Here is a 24,919-nt window from a genome sequence, read left to right as displayed (position 1 = left end):
TTCTCTCGTGTTGTATTTTCGAAAATTGTGAACTTTGGTAAATACTATAGTCATTTATTTTTATTGTCATTATCATTGAATGTAATTTTCATTTATTTATTTTTTTTATAGTAGATAGATTTTATTTCTCCATTGTGTACTTTTTACAAAGTAATTTTCATTTATTGTAAACGCCATTGTATTTGTTAATATTGCATTACAATTGCCGATTAATTGTAACAATTTTTTTTAAATTGAAACTATTATTAATTGTAACTATTTTTTTTAATTGTAACTAATTTTTTTAATTGTAACTAATTTTTTTAATTGTAACTAATTTTTTTAATTGTAACTATTTTTTTTAATTGTAAGTATATTAAAGTATTTTAGTAATTAAGTAATTATCGATTATATTGTAATTGTATTTTCAATTGTAATTATATTTTTTGGTTTTAATTTTTTTTTTTTGATTGTAATTATATTTTTGATTTTAAAATTATAATTTTGGTTGTAATTATATTTTAGGTTTTAATTATATTTTTGATTCTGATTATATTTTCGATTGTAATTATATATTTTCGATTGTAATTATATTTTCGATTGTAACTATATTTTCGATTGTAACTATATTTTCAATTGTAACTATAATCGATTATAACTATTTTTAATTTACTATCAATTTATAATCGATTAAATTTATTATTTAACCATTAGGGTTTATCAAAGAAAAAAACCTCCTGCGCCGGGAATCGAACGCACGACCCAAACACTCGGCATGTTGATACCCTAACCACTGAACCACGAACGCACACTATAAATATTTGCATAAAACTAATAATTTCTTTCAATTGACTATTTAAAAAAAATTTACAGTCTAAAACTACCAGTCTAAAAATTTCCACTTTTTTTTCAAATTAGTAATATTTTTATAAAAATACTAAATAATATAGTTAATGTAGAAATAGTTAATAGTTACTATTAACTAGTTTCTATTAACTTAATATTTACTATTAACTTAATTATATAAAAAATATTACATCCAATTAGAAAAAAATTTTAAAAACAGTTTTTTAAATTTAAAAAAAATAGTAAAGGAACTAATTACTTTGTTCGTAGGGGAAAAAAAATGTGAACTGACAATGTTTAATACATCGATCGTTTGCCTTCATAATTCGTGTCATCCTTAATTAGACTTGAAATTAGTTTTATCACTATTATCGTTATATCTGGATCGAATTATTCCCTTTATTTAGAGCCACTCTGTCTAATTTGATCCCAAGGATCGAATTGAATTCTTATATATATATATAATAAAATAATTATAAGCCGAAAAAAATGAAATCGAAGAAGATAAATTTCGAAAAATAAAATTATTTAAAAAAATAGTTCAACAATTTTAAATATAATACAAGCAATAATATATATAATAAATCTAAATAAATAATGAATAATTAAATAAATATTGTATTATTTATTTAATTTTCAGTTTATTTATATATATATAAATAAATTTTGAATTTATTTTTAAAATTTTAAATAGTTAATTTATTTTTTTAAATAATCGTGAATAAATGTTTATTGTTTTTTTTTGGGAACTTTTCGAGATAATTTCGAGTGTTATCTTGGTCTAGAAAGCCAGCAGCAAGTAGTACAAGTCGAAGGTGGGGTGTTAGGATGCGAGCGCGCAGCATCCGACTGGATCAATGAGTCCTCGGGTCTACAGCTGGTATGACTTTCGTTCGATTTCGGTATTCGGTATTTAGGTAGTTTCACGTGTTGTATTCTAGTGTCGCATATATTTTCAGCCTCATTCCTAAACGGAAATGTGACTACAAGCTTCGCTTTTGCGACTGAGCCGACTGTCGTGAATAAATTATTGTGGGGGTAAGTTGAAACCTCGAATTTACCACGTTCGCACATCTCAATTTACACTCTTTTTACAACACTTTCCCGCATACTATATACATATATATATATATATATACAAATATATATATATATATGTGTAGGTTATATGTACTACATGCATAGAAAATCGAAATTCCAAAATTGTTCACTTTGTTTTTTTTTCCTATTCTCAATTATTCGATAATTTAAATTGACATTATTTCAGTATATTCTTTCAAATATTATTTATTTAGAAATTTAATTGACCTGAGCGATAAACCGTTATTTAATTTGACCCAAATTTTCCACTGACATAAGTATTTTTTATTACGTTAAAAAAATTCTATTTTCGGTTTTCAAAAATGGAACATTATTATTTCCTTTTTTTTTTGTGTAAATTATATTAAAATATTTTTCTACTTTAAAATATTTTCTGTCAAAGCAAAGATATTGAAAAACGAATTTTATATTTTGATAATAGAATATTATGATTTTTGAAAACACACAGACGCAAAGTTGTTTTTTTTAAATTTTTCGAAGAAGGAAATAATTTGAATTGCAAAAGGAAAAAATTTTTGAAACCATTTTGAATTCTGAAAAAGAAATATAAATTTTAAAGGATAGATAAATAAAAAAAATATATCGAAAAATGGAAAAGAGAGAGAGAGAGAGAGAGAGAGAGTGAGTGAGAGAGAAAAGGAGCATCGAATTTCACGAATCTATTTGGAAAACTATTGAATTTAAAAATATATAGCAATTTGCAATGGTTTCAAATGTAAATAGAGAAAAAAATTTATTTTTTTCTGCTGAATACAATGGGAAGTGAATAGAAATATAGGAAATCGAATTTGACAAATTTTTTTCACAGTAGAAAAATTTTTAGATCACTTCAAAAGTTTTTTAAAGAGAATTAAAAATTTATAAAAGTAAATTTTTGTTACTGTTAAAATTAATTCAAAAAATTTTAATGTCTTTTTAATCATTTAAGGATAAAATTTATTATTAATTTGTTAATTATTTTTAATTTTTTTTTACTTCAAAAATTCTATTTTTTATTTATATTCAAAAACAGAATTTTCATATTTATACCATTTTTTTTATAATTAAAATAATTAAAACTGTTAATTAAAATACCAGAGTGATAAATTTTCGAAATTATATAATTAGAACTAAATTTGAATTCAAATAAATCTAAAAAAAATTAATTTTCTTTTTTTACATAAAAATAAATTTACTTCCTTTTTTTATATGCAAATAATTTTTTTTTTAAATACAAATAAATTTACTTTCTTTTTTTTTATAAACAAGATAAAATAAAAATAAATGACAATTTTTATTTACAGGTGGACAATTAAAAAAATCAACAATGGATCAACGAAAGAGAGTGGTGTCATTAATTTGTTTAATGCTTTTGCAAGATTGCTTTAATCCGGGATTCGCCGGTCGAACATTTTCGAATCCCGGTCGATTTAATATCGGTGGCGTTCTTTCTAATAAACAAAGTGAGGCACATTTCAACACCACCATTGATGTAAGTTCATAAAAAACCGAATAAAAATTAAAAAAAAATTTTTTAATTCAAATCAACTGCGGTTTTTTATTTTATATTTATTTATTAATCAAATTAATAATTAAAATAATTAAAAAAATTAAAATAATTAAAATAAATAATATTTATTATTATTTTATTTATTTAATATTTATTAAAATATAATTTACTTATTTTAATTCAAATTTTTATCCTTTTATCAATTTTAATTATTCAATTTTAAATTGAAATTTTTTTTCAAAATTGTTTAATAATAAAAAAAAAACCGAATTTTTATAATATGGATAAGAAAATAAAGGTGTTTTGTGTCGTTTTTTAGCAATGGATTTATCATCAATCAATTTGTGTCAGTAGATGCGGAAAAGTTTAGTCAGCCGGAGTCGAATGTCACTTCCAGTCAGACCATTGGCTGACCAAAACTGTCCGTAACTACTAGGAGAATTGTTTACTCCATTCTGAATCAAAGTGCTGGAAATAATTCAATTTAACGAATATCAGTGCTTTTGACAGATTCAAGGCTTATTTACAATTGTTTATATACAACTTATTTTTCTCAAAAAAATAAAAAAAATATATATATATATATATAATCGCTATGTGTCTAAAACAATTAATTTAATTGTTTAATGTTTTACTATTAAAAAAACCGTTTAAAAAGCTAAAACTATAAAAATTCACTAATAAAAGTAAATTATATACAAATAATAAATTTTTAATTAATTAAATTAAATTCTTAAAAGTACATCGAATTTTATGTAATTTGAATTTTTACTCTCTAAATCTGAATTAGTAGTTTTCTACTAATAAAAGAGTGCGGATTCGTTTACCAATTAAATTAGTAACAGTTTTGACTCTTTTTTTAGTAGAAAACTAATTGCTAGTAGAAAACTACTAATTCATGGAGTAAATTGTATTTTTTAGTATTTTAAATTAGTAAACCGATTTACTCCATGAATTAGTAGTTTTCTACTATAGCAATTAGTTTTCTACTAAAAAAAGAATCAAAACTGTTACTAATTCAATTGTTAAACGAATCGGCACTCTTTCATTACTATCCGCGAGAAAATTCAAGGCCCCTAAAAAATGATAGACTTTCACTTTGAATAATCCTTTAAAAAAAATTGCTAGGAAAAAACGGAAACAATATTTGGAAAGCTTAGAATCTCACAAGCTTGTATACTTCAGGCCGTTTCTCCAAAAAATTTTTTCTTTCTGACAGACGCAAAAATATAGTGCTGTATATATGTTGTAACTAAGGGAACAAAAATAATAATTCGTATGTTACTTATAAATGACAATTATTTTTTAATAATAATTATTATAATAAATACAAACAATAATTATTGTTAATAAATTTTTTTATAACAATTAATACTTAAAGTTTATTACACTACCAATTTTTGGGCCCTTAGTCACAACATATATACAGCACTGATAATGTTTCGTGAAAAAAATTCTGAGTCCAGGCAAAGGAGTTGGCCGGGATCTTTTTTATGGCAGGCTTAATAGTTCTATTCAAGAAAATTTTGCCTACCGCTACCCTTTTTCACCTGTTCCTAGAAAAAAAAACTGTTTACAGAAATGACCAAAATCGCGAAAAGAACGATAATTACACTTTTTCCAACAAATTGAATTAATTGTTGGGTTTAATATTTATGCACAGAAATTTGATTCATTAAAATCGGCCCAGTAGATCGAGAGATAACACTGTCTTCTTTTTTTTACAATAAAAACAATAATAATTAATATTTTTTAAAAATTCAAAAATGGCTTTATTCCGAAGGATTTAATGAATAAATGATACTTTTTTCAAATTTTTTCAATGAAGATTTTCATATAAAAGTGTCATGCAAAGTCAGGTAATTTTTAAAGTAACAAAAAATAGGGTGCATTTTGATCTATTTTTGCGTCTGTCAGAAAGAAAAAATTTTTGGGAGAAACGGCCTGAAGTATACAAGCTTGTGAGATTCTAAGCTTTCCAAATATTGTTTCCGTTTTTTCCTAGCAATTTTTTTTAAAGGATTATTCAAAGTGAAAGTCTATCATTTTTTAGGGGCCTTGAATTTTCTCGCGGATAGTAGTAGAAAACTACTAATTCAGATTTAGAGAGTAAATAAAAGAAATTCCAATTCACCAAATTTTTATTTGTACTCTCTAAATCTGAATTAGTAAAAATGTTTACTAATTTGAATTAGTTACTCACTTTTTGCTTCTGAATTAGTTAAATTTTACTAATTGTTAGTAAAAGTTACTAGTAATTAGTAAAATTTTACTAATTCAGAAGCAAAAAGTGAGTCACTAATTCAAATTAGTAAACATTTTTACTAATTCAGATTTAGAGAGTACAAATTTTTAATTAATAGAAATTTTATGATGCCGAATTTCCATTTGTCCGACATTACACTAAAAAAAAAATTTATTTCATTCAAATACTTAATTACTTGAGTATTATCAAATAAATATTTATTTGAACCAAATAATTTTTATTTGAATTAAATAAATTGTATTTGAATCAATAGTTTCTGTATTTGAAACAAATATCATTTAATTGACTCAAATAATAAATTATTTGATACAAATAAATATTTATTTGATAATAGTCAAGTAATCGAGTATTTGAACCAAATAAATTTTTTTTTTCAGTGTACAAATGGCACGAAAAAAACAATCGATTTCGGCGCAATTTTTAAAATTGCCCAATTAGAAATTATCAACAAAAAAAAATCGTAATTTGTCAATTTTATAAATTGCGCCAAAATATTTCTGTCGATTATTATTATTCATTTGTAATTGCGGATAAGTGAAAATTCTATCGTCTTAAAAATCACAGGAAATTAAAAGGCATTAAAATAAGCTGCAACGCTTATTATTTTAATCCAATTTTGCTTATTTTAATCCATTTTGATATTAAAATAAGCAAAATTGGATTAAAATGATAAGCGTTGCAGCTTATTTTAATACCTTATAATTTTCTGTGATTCTATTAATTAAAAATTCGGACAAATAAAAGTTCGATTACTAAAAATTTTGTTACATAAAAATGTTTCTAATAAAAAAAAAATTTATTTTAAAATAAAAATTTTAATTAATGATTTTTATGCGGAAAAATTCATTTGGCCTCAATTTATATATAGGAGAAAAAAAAAATTTCTTGATATATTATTCTAGCATTTGAACTTCGATTCTCAATATGTGAACAAAGGAGTAACTTACTATCACACTGTAATCGAAATGGATTCCAATCCAATCCGTACAGCCCTAAACGTCTGTAAGCGATTAATCGCTCAAAGGGTTTATGCAGTGGTAGTATCACACCCTTTGACAGGTGATCTATCACCCGCAGCGGTGTCTTACACAAGCGGTTTCTATCACATACCAGTAATTGGTATATCGTCAAGAGATTCAGCATTTTCGGACAAAGTAAGTCATTTTTCAAATTATATATATATAACATACGCAAACTAAAATTTTCAATCGCATTTTTTTTTATCCTCAAAGAAAAAATTTAAATAAATATTTTTTTTTGCAAATAATTCAATATATATTCGATCCTTAGGGATTAAAATAGACATAGGCTCTTTTCGTAAATTTCATTATAAATGGGACATTTTTTTAAAGTGTAAAAATTTACTACTGATATCTTTAAAAAAAATTTATTTGATTCAAATACTCAATTACTTAAGTATTATCAAATAAATATTTATTTGAACCAAATAATTTTTATTTGAATTAAATAAATTGTATTTGAACCAATAATTTCTGTACTTGAAACAAATACCATTTAATTGACTCAAATAATTTCTGTACTTGAAACAAATACCATTTAATTGACTCAAATAATAATTATTTGATACAAATAAATATTTATTTGATAATAGTCAAATAATCGAGTATTTGAATCAAATAAATTTTTTTTTCAGTGTAGTAAACCTTAGGTCTGACTGAAACTGTCTCTTACTACTGAAACAATGAAGAAAAATTTATTTTACTCAAATAATCGGTTATTATTTTTTTTTATTCTATTTATTATATTATAATAATTATTATATTTGTGTCAATTAAATGTCATTTGTTTCAAATACAGAAATTATTGGTTCAAATACAATTTATTTATGTAAAAAAAAATCTATTTTGTATAAAAAAATAATCTATTTCTATAAAAAAAAATTTATATATAAAAAAAATCATTTTTTTACATAAAAAAAAATTATGATCTAAAGGGCTTTTTCCAATATTTACTTTAAACAAATAAATCAATAATTTATTTATAATTTTTTTTCTTCTAAAAATTATTGAGTTCCGATAAATATTAACTTGATAATAGTAATTTTACTATTAAATAAATATTTACTAGAACCAAATAATTTTTAGATAAAAAAAAAAATTATTTTCTTATACAGAAAATTATTTTTTATAAAAATATATTATTTATTTATATAAAGTACATACGGGCAAATTATTTTTTTTTTATGTTAATAAATTACATTTTTATATATAATTTTTTTTATATTAATATTTTTTTTATATAAATAGATTATTTTTTATGTATAATTTATTTTTTTTTTATATTAAATGTAGTATTTGAACAAATAATTTTTGTATTTGAAAACAATTACCATTGACTTCAAATAATATAATTTTTTAATCCAAAAAATTTTTAGCCAAGTAATCGATTATTTGAATTAAATAAATTTTATTTTCAGTGTACTAAAATTAAAAAAAACCTTTTTTCTAACAGTAGAAAATTCAAATTTCAAATATTATATTCTACTCCTGATAATTAGTATAATAATACAGGTTAATTGATAATAGACAAGGGAAATCCTAATAGAGATTCACGACCATTTACTAAATTCTGAGATCAAACAATTACTTAACTCATCAATTAATTAATGTGTGGCATTAACATTGATGGAAATGTCGAGTTTCATAATATACCTAATCAGTCACAAGCTCTGCAATTAGTATTCATATATATATATATATATATATATATATATATAATGGTTTAAAATGCATATTATAATGAGAAATACATAAATTAAATTCTACCTTAAATATATTCTACCTTCATTAAATTAATTTAAATTATAAAATCCTTACAATAGTTAATCATATATTATAATACTGAAAAAAAAAATTTATTTCATTCAAATAATTGGTTCACTATTATCAAATAAATATTTAATTCTATCAAATAATTTTTATTTAAATAAACTATTTATTTAAATCAATAATTTATTGAAACAAATAAAATTTTTTTGTTGAGCCAAATAATTTAAATAAACTATAAATTAAATAAATTATATATTTAAACCAATAAATTCTGTATTTGAAACAAATAAAATTTTTTGTTCACTCAAATACTCTCTAAATTTGAATTAGTAAAAATGTTTACTAATTTGAATTAGTTACTCACTTTTTGTTTCTAAATTAGTTAAATTTTACTAATCGTTAGTAAAATTTACTAATAAATAGTAAAATTTTACTAATTCAGAAGCAAAAAGTGAGTCACTAATTCAAATTAGTAAACATTTTTACTAATTCAGATTAAGAGAGTAATAATTATTTAATACAAAATAAATATTTATTTGATAATAGTAACCAATTATTTGAATCAAATAAATTTTTTTCAATGTTCAATAATTAACTTTGTTTTTAAACAAAATAAAATGGAAACTTTAGTATATATATATATATTTAAAACATTTAAGTCTGACTAAAATTCAATTTTACTACTGGATAGCCTTATTAAACGAATTTAACATTACGTTCTGATCTGTACCAATTGACCTGTACTACTGATAACGGAGATAATTGAATTTAGGAATATGTCTGACTAAAATACCCTTTTTACTACTTAAAATTCCGTTTTTTAATAATTCTATCAAAAATAATAATTTGTACAAATAAAAAATTTTTAACAAATTAAAATTCAATGAATTAAAAATTCCTATATTATTTTAAAATGCGAAACAATAATAATTGAAAATTCTGCTTAAATAAAAATCGATTAAATTAGAATTTTCCTTTAAATAAAAAAAATTGTTGTAAAGAGAAATTCAGTAAAATAAAAAAAATAAATAAAAATTTTCTGCCTAAAAATTATGATAAAAATTTGTTGAAAAAAAATTCTCTTGATTCGAAAAATGAAAATTTGTGAAAAAAAAGTTCTTTAAAACAAAAATTATAATTTTTATGAAATAATCATATGCACCCCGTATTTTTTTTTTGCAACTATATATATAATAGAATAAAATTTGCATATATAATTTCACGATGAATATTATATTTGTGAAACAGAATATCCACGTTTCATTTCTACGAACTGTGCCCCCATATTCTCATCAGGCAGACGTTTGGGTAGAACTTTTGAAACATTTCAACTACATGAAAGTGATATTCATACACAGTTCAGATACAGATGGTCGAGCTTTGCTTGGTCGATTTCAAACGACGTCTCAAAGTCTTGAAGACGATGTTGAAATTAAAGTCCACGTAAGAGACTAAAATTTCGTATATATATTATAAATATACATATTAAAATGTATTTTAAAATTTAAGAATATATTCTAAATTTCAATTTCCATTTATAAAGTCTTTACTTTCTTATTTATAGTCATACCATTATTAAAGTACTTTTTTAACAAAAAAAAAAATAAGGTCACACTTTTTTATGGTTATAAAATATATTTAAATTAAAATTTTTGAAAATATATTTAAGAAAAATATTTTATAATATTATTTATAATTTTTAGACTGTGAAAAAAATTTTATTTCATTCAAATTGAAATTATTTTCTGCAAATAAATATTTATTTGAAACAAATAAATATTTATTTGAAGAAAATAATTTCTATTTATAAAAATCTATTGAATTTTTTAAATTAATTTTTTGCAATAATTATTATTAGTACAGTACACTAGAAAAAAATTTTTTTGATTCAAATAGAAATTATTTTCTGCAAATAAATATTTATTTGAAGAAAATAATTTCTATTTGAATCAAATAAAATTTTTTTCAGTGTACTGTACTAATAATAATTATTGCAAAAAATTCAATAGATTTTTAGAAATAGAAATTATTTTCTTCAAATAAATATTTATTTGTATCAAATAAATATTTATTAATTATAATAATTATTTCAAAAAATTAATTTAAAAAATTCAATAAATTTTTAGAATAATGTTTATTTTACGAAGATAATATTTTTGATTTTAAAAATAGGAACAAAGAATATATTCTTAAACTGTAAAAATACCTTTTATATAATTTATTCAGTGCAAAAATGAAAATTGATAAATCCATTTTTATCCTACATAATATCGCATTCAATTTTTTAGGTTGAATCTGTTATGGAATTTGAACCTGGTTTGGAAAGTTTTACCGATCAACTTATTTATATGAAAAATGCTCAAGCGAGAGTTTGCCTCATGTATGCAAGGTGAATTAGAAAAAAAATTAATTTTTATTTATCCCAAATCATTGATTCAATGATTATAATAATTTAATTAACTTTATTAATTTAATTAACTAAATTAATTAAATATATATTAATTAATTAACTTTATTAAATAAATTATTAAATGAATAAATTAATTAACTTTATTAAATAAATTATTAAATGAATAAATTAATAAAATTTATTAAATAAATTAATTAACTTAATTAATTAAATTAACTAAATAAATAACATTTTGAAAAAATGTTTAAAAATTCAAATTTCTTTTTTTTTCAAGAAGATTAATGTTTATGATTAATTCTCTTTAGCAAAAAGGATGCGGCGGTAATATTCAGGGATGCTGCGGCATTAAATATGACGGGAGCGGGATATGTATGGATTGTAACTGAACAAGCTTTGGAGACTCCTAATGCGCCTGAGGGTCTACTGGGACTCAAACTAATCAACGCTACTGATGAGAAGACTCATATCAAAGATAGTTTGTACGTTTTTTTTTAACATCCAACATTTTTTTTTTGTTTCTCTAATTTTTTTTACTTATTTTTATCAAAAATTTAACAAATTTGTTACGAAGTACGCAACCATTATATAAACGATTTTTAAAGAAATAATTTTTTAAAATGAAAAATTCTATAATTTTTTGCCTAAAAAATATTATTTTTATAATTTGTTGATTAATCAAAACTACAAGAAATATTGTTTAGGCAAAAAATTATAAAAATTTTCATTTTAAAAAATTATTTCTTTAAAAATTGTTTATATAAACATTGTGTACTTCAGCTTCGTAATTTGTTTTCACTACGAAAAGTTTTATTTTAATTAAAGAAATTTTATTTTTAATCAAAGAAATTATTAGAAATCAATAAATCTATAATAAAAATTAAATAGAAAAATTTATTTTTATTTTATTTAAAAAAAAAAAAAAATTTTTTTAATCGAAATTATTTGGGTTAGATACGTCCTGGTTTCAGCTTTAAGAGAAATGAATGAAACTGAAAATATAACGGAAGCACCTCATGACTGTGATAATTCTGGATCAATTTGGGAAACTGGAAAACTACTTTTTGAGTAAGATTTCTTTATTCTATATATCAAATATAATAATAATTAAAATAATTTAATTTACGTTTTTATTTATATTAAAAAAAAAACAAAAAATTAGTTACATAAGGCGTCAAGTCCTTGAAAATGGGGCAACTGGACGAGTGGCTTTTGACGATAATGGAGATAGGATTTTTGCAGAATATGACATTGTTAATATTCAGGGAAATAATCAAAAAGTTTCAGTTGGACAATATTTTTATAACGCTGTAAGTTCATGATAAAAATAATAATAAATTTCCAATTGCAAAATAATTATTATTTACATTAAAATTAATTTTTAAATAAATTTTACTAAAATAGGTAAATTAATTTTTAAATTAATTAAATGGAGATATTTTTAAATTAATTTTTTAATTAATTTTTAAATTAATTTCACTAATATTTATTTAAAAATTAATTTTATTAAAATTATAACTATTTTTATTGAAATTAATTATTACTTGTATATTTGATATAATTTATTTATTTATTGTTATAATTAATGTTAAAATTTAATAATATAAACGGAACTAAAATTATTATAAATTTTTAATATATTTTTGCTTATTTTTTTTAAATAAAATTTATTTTCTATTTAAAGAATGCAAGTAAAATGAAACTAAAATTGAACGAGTCAAATATAATTTGGCCGGGACATCTTAGAACAAAACCAGAAGGATTTATGATTCCTACACATTTAAAAGTTTTGACAATTGAAGAAAAGCCATTTGTCTATGTACGAGAAACAACTGATAAAGATTGTCAAGCTGATGAAATACCATGTCCTCATTTTAATATTGATGACACTAAAGGTGAAATTCTAATCGCAAGTAATTTTGAAAAATCAAAAAAAAAAATTTTGAAAAATAAAAAACGTTTTAAAATTTATTTCTATTCAATATCAAAAATTAGTATAAATATTAATAATAATAAATTAAATAATAATTTTTAATTAATTTTAAATTATTAATAAATATTAATAATAATAAATTAAATAATAATTTTTAATTAATTTTAAATTATTAATAAATATTATTAATAATAATAAATTAATTAATAATTAATTAATAATTAATTAATAATTTTTAAATTAATTTTTAATTAATTTTAAATTATTATAAATATTAAATAATAATATTAAATATATCTATTTATATCTATTTCAGATTATCGATTGTTTTGTTGTAAAGGATATTGTATGGATTTATTGAAAGAATTATCGAAAACAATTAATTTCACTTATAGTCTAGCTTTATCGCCCGACGGATTATTTGGCAGTTACACTGTTCGAAATAGTTCACGTAAGAGTCATAATTCAATTTTTTTTTTTTTTCATTTTTTTAATTCAATTTTAGTATATTAAGCAAATTAGTAATTAGAAATAAAGCAAATTCTATTGAATTATCAGTTGGAGGGAAAAAGGAATGGACTGGTCTCATTGGAGAAATAGTTAATGAACGTGCTGATATGATTGTGGCACCCCTAACAATTAATCCAGAACGTGCTGAATTTATTGAATTTAGTAAACCCTTCAAGTACCAAGGAATCACCATTCTCGAAAAGAAGGTATTTTCCAAATTTTAAATTATTCCAAAATAAAACAGTTTCATTAATTCGAAAAAAAAAATTCCATTCCCCTTCAATCAGAAATAAAAAAAATATATATATATATTTTAAATAAATTTTGTGGAAAATTTTATAAATTCCAAAAAAAAGTTAAATAAAAGTATAAATTTCTTCAAATTTTGAAAATGTGGATATTTAAAATTAGAAATTCCTAAAAAAAATTAATTAAAATTAATATAAATTAGGAAAATTGAAATTTTTTTAATAAAAATTAATCAATAATTAAAAGTACTTACTGTTAATTTTGTCTTTTTTTCCAACACAAAAATCACTAAAGTAACACAAGTAAAAACAAATTTTCATTATTTATGAGCAAAAAAAAAATATTCGCGCTTTTAAAAAAATTTCCTACTTTTTATACCGGAATAGAAAAAAATTTCCCCAATTAATAAAAATCTCTTATTTTTCCAACATATTTTTGAAATTTATTTAAATTAATTTAATTTTTAAAATAAAAAAAGACTCACCGATTGATGATTTTCTCCATAAGAAACGACGACGGCAGCATCACTTCTGAACCAATCTCCAAAAATCCCTTCCTCTCCATGTCCTCTCCTGTTTATTCATTCCAGGAACGATCCTATTTATTTTAATGACAATGCACTTCACATACAAACACACGCGATTCAACAATTTTCGATCACAGTGGAAATTAATCTATTTATTTTTATAAATTTATCACACGAAATTAATTTTGAAACATATTTAAAAACGAACGTCGATTTTAAAAATCGAACACTCCCGAGAAATTATATTCTTTCACAATGCATTAATGTTGAAATTAAAATAAATTTTTATTCTAATTAAACGATCGCGATTTAAAAAAAAAATTCGAGCACTCCCGAGCAAAAACTAACCTATAAATTGCAATGCACGTGTTTTTGGAAAAATTTCTCAATTTTTAATAAGCTGACAATGTTAATCACTTTTATTATTTAGAACCGTGTATTTTTGCAAAAATTCGAGCACTACCGGTGTAATAATTAATTTTTAAAGTGAGAAAAAATATTTATATACACGTGAAAAATGCCGGTTACTTAAATTATTTTTCCAACACGAAGGCACTTTTAATTATGAACAGACGCGATTAAATTTTCGTTCTTTATAACCCTCATCCTTGACGATTATTATTTTGCCCTTGAATTGTAAAATCACGAAGAACTTTTCGCAAAATTTATTGTTTTATTACCTTTCCACGAATATCGCCGACCTTTTTCATCGACTCACTTATGACACAATTAATTATCCACTGTCCTCTTTTATCACTTATTTACAAAAACACGATAAACTAGTTTAATATTTATCGACTTTTGGAATTTTTCTTATATCACTAAACTAAAACACAATTAAAAAAAAAATTTGCAGCAACGATAGTGTTAATAAAAACGTTTCACATCACGTGACAAGTGAAAATATTCTCTTTTGGCGGGAAGTTGTCTTACGTAGTAGTTGATTGATGTACAGATGGCAGCACTTCTGGCGGCAAATTTTAAAACAAAAATATAAAAACCGCGAAAATTAAAAATAATCATTAATTTTGTTTTTTGAAAAAATAAATAAAAATTATATTAAATCAATAAATAGATAAATAAATATTATATTAAACCAATAAATAGAATAATAAAATAATGAAATACATTAAATTTTATATTAAATAACAAAATTTAATTTAAATTAAATATATCTACTTTTTTCTTTATTCTAGCCATCCAGATCGTCAACTTTGGTATCTTTCTTGCAACCATTTAGCAATACACTGTGGATATTAGTGATGGTGTCTGTACATGTTGTAGCATTGGTACTTTATCTTTTAGATCGTTTTTCTCCATTTGGAAGATTTAAATTAGCCAACACAGATGGAACTGAAGAAGACGCTCTTAATTTATCCAGTGCCATTTGGTTTGCTTGGGGAGTTTTACTTAATAGTGGAATTGGAGAAGGTAAATATAATTATATAATATAAAAAAAGCAAAAAAAAAAAAAAAAAATTATCCAATTAAATTATAAATAAAAATTATTTATTTATTAATTATAATTAAATTATAAATTAATTAGAAATTAGTTTATTAATTTAAATTAAAAAATTTTCTTTTCTTAATTATATTTTTTATTTATTAATATAATTAAATAATTTATTTAAATTAAATTATCTCTATTATTATTATAAATTAAAATTTATTTGGCTTAATTTTTATTTAGATTTATTATAATAAATATAATAATTATTTTATGGAATTATTTTTTTCTTTTAATTATTTAAAATAATTTTAATTATTATTATAAAAATATATAATAATTATTTTTATAAAAATATATATTAATTATTATTATAAAAAGTAAAACTCACCTAAAATGAAAATTAGAAATAAAATAAAAATAAAAATTTTCAATTCTTTTTCCATAAAAGGTACACCACGCAGTTTCTCAGCCCGAGTTTTGGGAATGGTTTGGGCTGGATTTGCAATGATTATTGTAGCTTCGTATACTGCCAACTTGGCAGCCTTCCTCGTTTTGGAACGACCCAAAACTAAATTAAGTGGAATCAACGATGCTCGAGTGAGTTTAACGAAAAATTATTATTTTATTTTCAATTTCCATTAATACTTTTTTTTTTTTTTTTTTTTTTTATAATGTGAATTTTCCAAATTAAAACATTTTAATTTGGATATAATTTGGATTTAATTTTAATTTCAATTACAAATCCATCAAATTTCTCACATTAAAGAATTTCACCTGTTTTTCAAAAAAAAATTCTTAAATTAAATTTTTTTTTCATTTTTCTAAAGAGTAAAAAAAGAGAAAAAAAATTCCTCAATAATTCCTATTGAAAAAATTTCCCGTATCTACTTGAAATTTTTAAATTAAATTTAATTCTAAAAAAAAAGAATTTCTCGATAATTTCCTCATTGTACAAAAAAAAAAAGATTAAATATTTTTAAATCAATACTGAAATAATTTTTTCATATTCATGATATTAAATAAATATAGAACAAAATTCCAATATTTAAAAATGTATTTTTTTTTAAATTTTAGAAAAGAAAAAAAAATTTTTAATTTAAAAATAACTAGAATTGAAAATAAATAAATATCCAAAATGTATCACCGATGTAAATGACAAAATTTAAAAAACCATAATTTCTACGGATGGTCAAATATTAAAGTTCAATTTCAAATTTTGATGGCAAAAAGAAATGTGTACCCATCAGTACAAATAGATCACCGAGTGTAATTTATATTAATCAGGGAGATAAAGCCGGATTTTGGTTGTCCAGTGACCTGACCAAAATTCACATATATAGTATATATGTATATAGTATATACATATACAGAGAGAAATGTTTTATTGGTGCAACGGAGAGTTACGTACCTCCAACCAATAATTTATAGTATTTTCCGTAACACGAATTCTCATCATTTTCCATCAAAATGAAATTTATGTTTCAAAACCCCCTTTCCAATGATAATTTATCATATGGTGTTTCAACAGCTTAGAAACACGATGGAAAATTTAACATGTGCCACAGTGAAAGGATCTGCAGTGGACATGTACTTTAGAAGACAAGTGGAACTTTCAAACATGTACCGAACAATGGAAGCCAATAATTATAATACAGCCGAAGACGCTATTCAAGATGTTAAAGTTGGGTCAGTAAAAAAATTTTTTTCAATAATTTTAATTTTACTGAAACAGAAAAAAAAAAGAATTAAAATTCAAATAGAGAAATGGAATTTCTATATATGGAGAAAAATAAGTTTAAAAAAAAGAAAGAATGTCATGAAAATCAATAACAATGCAAATTTTATTGATTTCAGGAAGTTGATGGCGTTTATCTGGGACAGTTCTCGATTGGAATTTGAGGCAGCTCAGGATTGTGAATTGGTCACTGCTGGAGAATTGTTCGGAAGGTCTGGCTATGGTATTGGTTTACAAAAAGGATCTCCATGGGCAGATCATGTGACTTTAGCTATATTGGATTTTCATGAAAGTAAGAATCAATAATATAAGAAAAAAAATATTCTCAAGATTCAAATAAAAATAATTTCTTTTTTCTCAATTTTTTTTTTTCAAAAAGGACAAATTTTTTTCTATATTTTAAAGAGGAAAAGAAATATTTACCTCGATTAAATTTTTTCTTTATCTTTCAATAATCAAATTTTTGTAAAATTCCAAATAATTTCCCAGTAATTGATTTCTTTATATTATTTTTAAAAAGGCGGTTTCATGGAGAGCCTCGATTTAAAATGGATTATGCAAGGTTATCAGCAACAGTGCGATGCCCTTGAAAAAACACCAAACACTCTCGGTTTGAAAAATATGGCCGGAGTTTTTATATTGGTGGGCGCTGGTATTGTGATTGGTATAGGCCTCATTATTATTGAAATGGCTTATAAAAAGCATCAAATAAAAAAGCAGAAGAAACTCGAAATAGCCAGACACGCCGCTGATAAATGGCGAGGACAAATAGAGGTAAACCTACAAAAAAAAAAGAAAATTAAAAACATATTAAAAAAAAAAAAAATTCACTATTAAAAATTAATTGCAAAATTTTTAGAATTGAGATAAAAATTAAATAAAATGTGAATAAAATTTTTTCAGAAGAGAAAATCATTGAGGGCATCAATAGCGGCTCAACGTAGTATTCAAAGTAATGGACTAAATGATCCTGTAACTGTGAGCCTCGCAGTGGATGCAGTTTCAAGGTCCAATATTTTGCCACGAAGTCCGGGAAGAGCCTGGCCAGGTGACAACGACATTCGCCAAAGACCTCGTTCTGATGACATCAGATTATCTCCGGCAGCCTACACCCTGGATGTTTCCCATCTGGTTGTTTAAATAGAAAAAAAAAGAGAGAGAAAAAAAATCTTTTTCCAGGTTCCTACTCAGGGTGGCTCTTATTTTCCATGTTTTTGTCTGAAAAAAAGCTCTACAATCAACACACGATAATTTTTTTTAAATTCTTATATTCTCATTAGAAATTGGTAAAAAAATTAAATTTTTTTTTCAAATAAATTCTAAATTTCGTTCAAATTAATAATGAGAAAAAAATTAATTTAAAGTTTAAAATAAGAATGACATGAAATCAATTAAATATTTTTATACCTATCTGAAAAAAATGATAAATATTCTATATATATATATGTACATATTGTTTCGTCAAATATCAAGTTCCTTTATTACAAAATATTTGTCTCTGTGGTTGATAATTTAATATTTTTATAATGTTACGGAGATGTTGCAGGAGACTGATTTTTGTGAATTAGGGGGCAAAATGTTAAAAAAAAAAAAAAACTTGTAATTAAAACGACATTACATCAACAAAATGGCAAACACTGCCAAAATGGGAGACACCCTTAATCTTTTTCTTAAGAACAGAAAAATCTTTATGAATGTTTAGAAGATATTTAAAATTTAAGACGACGTTGGATGTTGGAACGAAAAATATTAGACTATAGAGCACTTGAGAAATGTTGTAATTTTACTATATAATTATAATAAATTGTTATCGGTCGAAATGAAATAAAATCTCAAAAAGATTATTTTAAAGAAAAAAAAATTATTACAAAAAAAAGTCCTTTTCGACAATATTTAAAAATTATACACTTTTTTTTTTTTGCTGAAGAGAAACCCAAATGGGTCGAATAAAAAGGGAACATTTTAAGGTGGATTGGGGCACATAGAAAAAATAGCGATAGAAAGAAGTGTCAAGAAAATATTTGAAATGAAGCCAAATGAAAAAAAAAAAAAAATTAACTGGCACAATGAAAAAAAGAGGTCTACATTTATCCAAAATTGGAATTAAACAGGAAGAGAATAAATTAAGAAATTTCTAAAGAAAAAAAAATGATAATTATAAATAATAATTACGTTATTAATTATATTAATTTAGTTAAATTATAGTAATAAACAATTTTTGTTTAAAAAAAAATATATATATCGCAAATTTTTTATAATCGTAAAAATTTCATCGATGAGAAAATTTTCGGATTTAAAAATAAAAGGAATTTTTTTTTTTTTTTGGAAACCTTCAACTCAGGAATTTAAAAATCTATTTTGGATCAATGAAAAACTGAAGCTATTTATCATGTTTGTTTTCAAGTTGACAAAATAAGTCTAGGCCAGTATAAAATAAATAAAAGAATAAAAATCGGGTCGCCTACTCCATTGATTCAGCTCTTAAGAGTTGGGTTTTACTTTTAGAAGTCGATAGCTTCGTCACTAACCCCTATTCTTAGATCATGAGCTCTTAATCACTTGCATCGAATAGCGACAATGATGGCATTTGTGAAACGAGTAGTGTACACAACTACAGAAGAACTTGTCTCATTAAATAATTTAAAGATTATTATTAACAAAACGCGAGGAAATACTTGAAGATACAAATTTTTTAAAAAGAGATTCAAATCAAAGACGGAGAACCAAAAGAAGAAGACGCAGAAGAAGAAGAAGAAGTTAAATCAGGAGATAGGAACTTTGATAGAAAATAATATTTTAAAATCATGTCATGAGAAAATGAATTCAAAAAAAGTAAATCATCCTAGAAAATTAAAAAAATCCATTGAAGATAAAGAAATACTTCCTCCTCCACGAGTGATTTCACATGAATTATATTTTCCAAGATTTGGAACAAAAAAAGACGTTACACCGCCATCGCCATTTATTCTCATTGATGGAAAATTATTGCGAAGTTCAATTTCATTTTGCAAGAAGAAAAATAATCGAAGGGTAAAATTCCCTGAAAATGATATTCTCGTCACTGCGTACTTCGAGTCCATCAATTCATGGGATTATAGTACGTTTAATTATTTAATTATTCCCTTCTTTAATCGATAGATTTTTTTTTTTATCTATTTCCTCTTTAAGAAATACTTGCGAATAATCTCAAATTTTTCTATTCATTCTCATTTTTTTTTTTTCAACGATTTTTATACTGGAAAAAAAAAGAAAACATTTTAGTAAAATTATTAATTTTCAATTGTGCAAAAATTAAAGGTGAACTTGAATTGAACCCGGAAGTTAAATCGTAATTTTATCTAGAATTCATGATACACGATATTTCATCATTTATTTTATATATGTAATAATTAGTGTCTTTTAATAGACTAAAAAAAAAATAAATTTTCTTAAATGGCGCATGTATGATATTGTTTATTAAAATAATTAATTAAATTTTTCGATTTAAAATTTAAATTCTCAAAAGTGAAAAATTATTTTCAGTTTTGGATGGAGAAAAAAATTCCGAAGAAGATAGTGAGGAAAGTGAAGAAAGTGATGTGAGCGATGAAAGTGAAGATAAAAGCGAAAATAGCAGCGACGGAAGTATTTATGAAAAAATTGAAGGAGACCATGAAAATGGTCAAAGATCTGTCTCATAATTAATTCATTAATTACATTAATTTTAAATAAAAAAAAATAATAGCTAATAAGTATATAATTATTCTTCATTTAAAAATTAAGTTTTTAAACAATTAATATCAGAAATCTCATTCTTCAAAAAAAACAAATGACATTCAAGAAAATTGTTTTACTTTTATTCTTAAAACTCAACATATTCAACAATCGCAAAACAAAAAGGTTGTTTTATCAATTACATTTTGTACATGCAACATTTATATAACTACTAAAATCTCTGCAGTCACTTAAATTCTTTTTTTTTTTTTTTTTTTTCTTTCTGTTTTTTTGCAAACACTTCGTGTAAAATGAATAGTATCTAAATGCACATTAGAGAATATAATATTAAAATTGGATTATTAAATAGGATTGTATCGCTCGATTTCTACAGTTACAGAAAAATGTTTGGCCTCTGGTGCGGAAATAAAAAATAATTATACACACTTACACGATTATTCAATAATTAATAATAAAAACTTACGTTGCTCGTTAGCAAAAGAAACAAAAAAAAAAAAACTTATTAGATTCATAGAATCCAATTAATTAGAAAAATCGACCTAAAGCCTTTTTAATCGAACCTATTTTTTCTCGCATCGATAATGGCTGATCGTTTTATTTATATATACATATATATATACATATATATATGTATATATATCGTCACGAGAGAAGGAATTTCATCTTTAGTTCAAGATCATTTTTTTTTTTTTTTTGTTTTAAAAGTAAATGAAAATCCTTCGTTTTTCATTTATCGAATACTTACACATCATACTTTTTTAGAGATGAAAAAGTTACCTCCATATTATTTCTTTTCAAAATTCTCAACTGCAATCCCTCGACTGATAAAACAAAATATAACCAGTCTCTGAACTTTTTTGTATGTCAGACGTTAATCCATAGAAATCTTCTATCGTTGACGCATCAATTTTCTAGAAAAAAAAAAAATTAATTAAATATAATTTAAAAAACTGATTTGAATTTGAAAAAATAGTAAAACTTACATCAACCATATCATCATCGAAAAGAAGCCAAAATCCATGACTTTTGACTATTGAAATGTAATGTCCTCTATTAGGGCCACTACCACAATGTATCACAACTGCCACTAAATCATATAATCGATCTGGATTAACAGCATCATCACTCTGGAAATATAAAATAATTTTTACAAAATTTATTATATAAAAATGTTACATATTTAACAAATATTAACTTACTGTATTAAAAAGTCGAAGTTCTAATGGAAATACAACTCTATGAGAAACTTTAATATGTCTATTATATTGTTCGACATATTTGAATCTCTTTAAATGCAAAGCCAGAATCATTGGCAGCTTTTTTACCCTCATTCGTTTCTACATTGGAAAATTAATTTTAAAATTGAAATTAGAACTAATTTAATTAAAAAAAATCAATCAATAATATACAAAAATCAAATAAAAATATAAAATACCTGAGCTTCTTGATAACTACTGCAGTTATCGCACTTAAATTTATTATCGCTGCAAAGTGTCTCAGTGTTTGAGAAGCATTTTAGACAATGTGTAATTGAGGTATTTTGATCCACGTCAACTTGCAAATCAAAAAAATCCTCATCTTTACTAGATACAGTCTCACAATTAAGGCAGCGTGTTTCCGATGTTAAAATTCCTTGAAAAATCTCATGAACCCATGTTGGTTCCGGTGGCGTTCCAACATCTTCGGCGCCACCTCTACCTCCAGTTGGTTTACTTTGATTTCTTTCAGCTACAATAAAAATTTTCCGAGATTAAATATTTAATAAACAGACAAAAAAAATTAAATTAATTTCTCCAAAAAAAAAACAAATATTCAACTTACCTAAAATAATTTCATTTATATGATTTATCAGAAAATTGAGAAATTCGTGAGCATCTTGTTGCATATAATTATCGAACTCCTCTATAAAAGAAAAAAATCAAAATTAATTTTGTATTAACATTCAAAAAGAAAAAAAAAACAATTTAATAAATTTAATTACCCTTCTCCTTTCTTAGTCTGGCAATGAATTTTTTAGGCGCTATTGAACCGACTTTCTTCTTTTGTGTTGCGATACTATAAAAAAGATCTGCTAAACATGTTAGCAAAGTTTCTTTGGTTCTTTTATTCCTAGCTTTATATTCTAATACTTTTTCTCTAAACGGTCGACAAAAGTATAGTGCTTGTAGTACAGAATTACTATAACAAGTGTTTCCAAACTGTAAAAATTCAAAAATTATTAATTAACAATCGATTTTACAAAAAAAAATTCAATTATTAATAAATAAATTCATACATTGACCAAACCAAAGTAGTGTTCATTTGGTGGAAATTGATCAGATCCGATATCTCGTTCTAATTGTGATATATTTGCTCCCTGAAATTTACAATAATTAATAAAAAAAAAAATTAAATGAATGAACGCTTAGCGATTATATTTCTTTGAATAAAAAAATTAAAAATCTAATTATAGAAAAAACGTGTGACATTGTAAATCTGGATAAATTAACTTCTTTACGTAACATTTTCAAGTGTAAATAAAACTGAAATTATAAGTATAGGAAATAAAAAAAAAAAAAACAATTCATATATCGTTAAGTGTCAAGATTGAGGTTATATGAACATCAGTTAAATAATTGTCAAGTAATTTAAAACAACTTACCATTTTACGATTAATTAATCGCAGCAAGTCAATAGATGTACAATTAACATTTTGATTATAAGAAAAATTTCATCCCATCACGTTAAAAATGATAAATGAATATAAGTATATATATATCCTTAAGAAATCATCTTTTGGCATCACATTTTTGCATATTTCAAATACTATCAATGAGTAATAATTATTGACAAATCAATTACAATATGCAAATTAATTTATACAAAAGTGAATTTACAATTAAAATGACACACTAATTCACTGATGAAAAAAAATCTCACAAACCCCGAGACGAAACTTTAATTCTGATGTCACTTAACCGACTTAACCTAAAACACTATACGTGGCGCTGCTACCCGTTTAGCCATTTTGCACAAAAATTGCAATCTTTTACAATATAGATATTTTTTGCATTATTAAAAAAAAAAACAATAATAATTGACTTAATAATAATTAAGTCGAATACACGTTAATTACTTTGCAAATTACTTGACGTACATATTTTACACTATTGTTTATATTCATTTCTTAGCAGGGTTGGGTCGGTAAAGAAAATATTGCGCGCGCATATACAACAAAAGTCAAATATTATTATTTCCGGAATTCAAATAAAATAACTGATGTTTTTTTTTAAAAAACTAAAATTTTTAATAAAACCACTTTATAATGTACAAATTAAAAAATGTTTTACCGAAATAAAAAGAACAAATTGAACGTTCGAAATATCGTTTTTTTTTTTATTAACGTTTTCTCAGTTACAATTTTGATTACATACATATAATGGTGGACTTTTAAACACATGTCGCTATGATACAAATTACAAGGATAAAAATTTTTTGGAAGTGCGTAAAAATGTAATTAGATGACAATTTTTCTTATTACACTATTGGTCAATGGCAATGAGCTAACTTTGAATGTATATTAATATAATATACCGAGCTGGCTCATGTCCATTAAAAAAAAAAAAAAAAGAAAAGAAAAAAAAAGGTAATTATATCCTTGCACGCAATAGTCGCACCTAATTCGCTATTATTTAATTTTTTTTTTTTTTTTTTTTATACACTATTCGTGCACATTCGTCGCTTTCCAAGACTGGTCCAGTGATTTTTTTTAGCAGTCGAACCGACACCATAATAGAAAAAAAAAAAAAAAAAAAAAATTAGGAAATTTTCAGGCGCTTAACAATGATTTAAAAAAAAAATGAGATGATAACTACATAATAAATAAATCTAACAATACCAAAATGTAGCTACAATGGGAGACTGTACACGTTAATATTATACATTT

The 24,919-nt window shown here is 23.2% G+C and overlaps 3 protein-coding genes across 3 annotated transcripts; 2 read left to right on the top strand and 1 right to left on the bottom strand.

Annotated features, from left to right (window-relative positions):
- Window positions 1-1,671: 1,671 nt before the first annotated feature.
- LOC127283083 (glutamate [NMDA] receptor subunit 1) lies at window positions 1,672-19,124 on the top strand. Its single transcript, XM_051307749.1, has 17 exons — window positions 1,672-1,863; window positions 3,210-3,397; window positions 6,584-6,835; window positions 9,719-9,913; window positions 10,759-10,859; window positions 11,186-11,359; window positions 11,832-11,945; window positions 12,040-12,187; window positions 12,562-12,772; window positions 13,127-13,261; window positions 13,369-13,526; window positions 15,292-15,526; window positions 15,994-16,142; window positions 17,074-17,231; window positions 17,400-17,572; window positions 17,801-18,054; window positions 18,184-19,124. The coding sequence occupies exons 2-17, from the start codon at window positions 3,233-3,235 to the stop codon at window positions 18,418-18,420; spliced, it is 2,859 nt and encodes a 952-aa protein (XP_051163706.1). The 5' UTR covers window positions 1,672-1,863; window positions 3,210-3,232; the 3' UTR covers window positions 18,421-19,124.
- Window positions 19,125-19,655: 531 nt separating this feature from the next.
- On the top strand, window positions 19,656-21,419 carry LOC127283082 (uncharacterized). The gene is made up of 2 exons (XM_051307748.1): window positions 19,656-20,377; window positions 20,803-21,419. Exons 1-2 carry the CDS (start codon window positions 20,098-20,100, stop codon window positions 20,958-20,960), a joined length of 438 nt encoding a protein of 145 aa, XP_051163705.1. The 5' UTR covers window positions 19,656-20,097; the 3' UTR covers window positions 20,961-21,419.
- Window positions 21,095-24,184, bottom strand: LOC127283081 (ubiquitin carboxyl-terminal hydrolase 46). The gene is made up of 8 exons (XM_051307747.1): window positions 23,636-24,184; window positions 23,270-23,350; window positions 22,976-23,192; window positions 22,816-22,896; window positions 22,430-22,722; window positions 22,194-22,331; window positions 21,978-22,121; window positions 21,095-21,905 (listed from the first exon to the last, which is right to left on the bottom strand). Exons 1-8 carry the CDS (start codon window positions 23,636-23,638, stop codon window positions 21,798-21,800), a joined length of 1,065 nt encoding a protein of 354 aa, XP_051163704.1. The 5' UTR covers window positions 23,639-24,184; the 3' UTR covers window positions 21,095-21,797.
- Window positions 24,185-24,919: the final 735 nt, after the last annotated feature.

The sequence above is a fragment of the Leptopilina boulardi genome, unplaced genomic scaffold (genome assembly GCF_019393585.1).
Source record: "Leptopilina boulardi isolate dan_hultmark-lab unplaced genomic scaffold, ZJU_Lbou_2.1 LbouV2_305, whole genome shotgun sequence".
Lineage (NCBI taxonomy): Eukaryota > Metazoa > Arthropoda > Insecta > Hymenoptera > Figitidae > Leptopilina > Leptopilina boulardi.
This window is presented reverse-complemented; position numbering and strand designations above follow the sequence as displayed.

Excerpts from the sequence above, each read along its gene's own strand:
- LOC127283083 (XM_051307749.1), top strand. The coding sequence starts at position 3,233 with ATGGATCAACGAAAGAGAGTGGTGTCATTAATTTGTTTAATGCTTTTG. Across the intron at positions 10,860-11,185 it reads GTTTGCCTCATGTATGCAAG|CAAAAAGGATGCGGCGGTAA; the intron begins GTGAATTAGAAA and ends AATTCTCTTTAG. Across the intron at positions 12,188-12,561 it reads GACAATATTTTTATAACGCT|AATGCAAGTAAAATGAAACT; the intron begins GTAAGTTCATGA and ends TTCTATTTAAAG.
- LOC127283082 (XM_051307748.1), top strand. The coding sequence starts at position 20,098 with ATGAATTCAAAAAAAGTAAATCATCCTAGAAAATTAAAAAAATCCATT. Across the intron at positions 20,378-20,802 it reads CATCAATTCATGGGATTATA|TTTTGGATGGAGAAAAAAAT; the intron begins GTACGTTTAATT and ends AATTATTTTCAG.
- LOC127283081 (XM_051307747.1), bottom strand. Across the intron at positions 22,897-22,975 it reads CAGACTAAGAAAGGAGAAGG|AGGAGTTCGATAATTATATG; the intron begins GTAATTAAATTT and ends TTTCTTTTATAG. Across the intron at positions 22,122-22,193 it reads AACTTCGACTTTTTAATACA|AGTGATGATGCTGTTAATCC; the intron begins GTAAGTTAATAT and ends TTATATTTCCAG.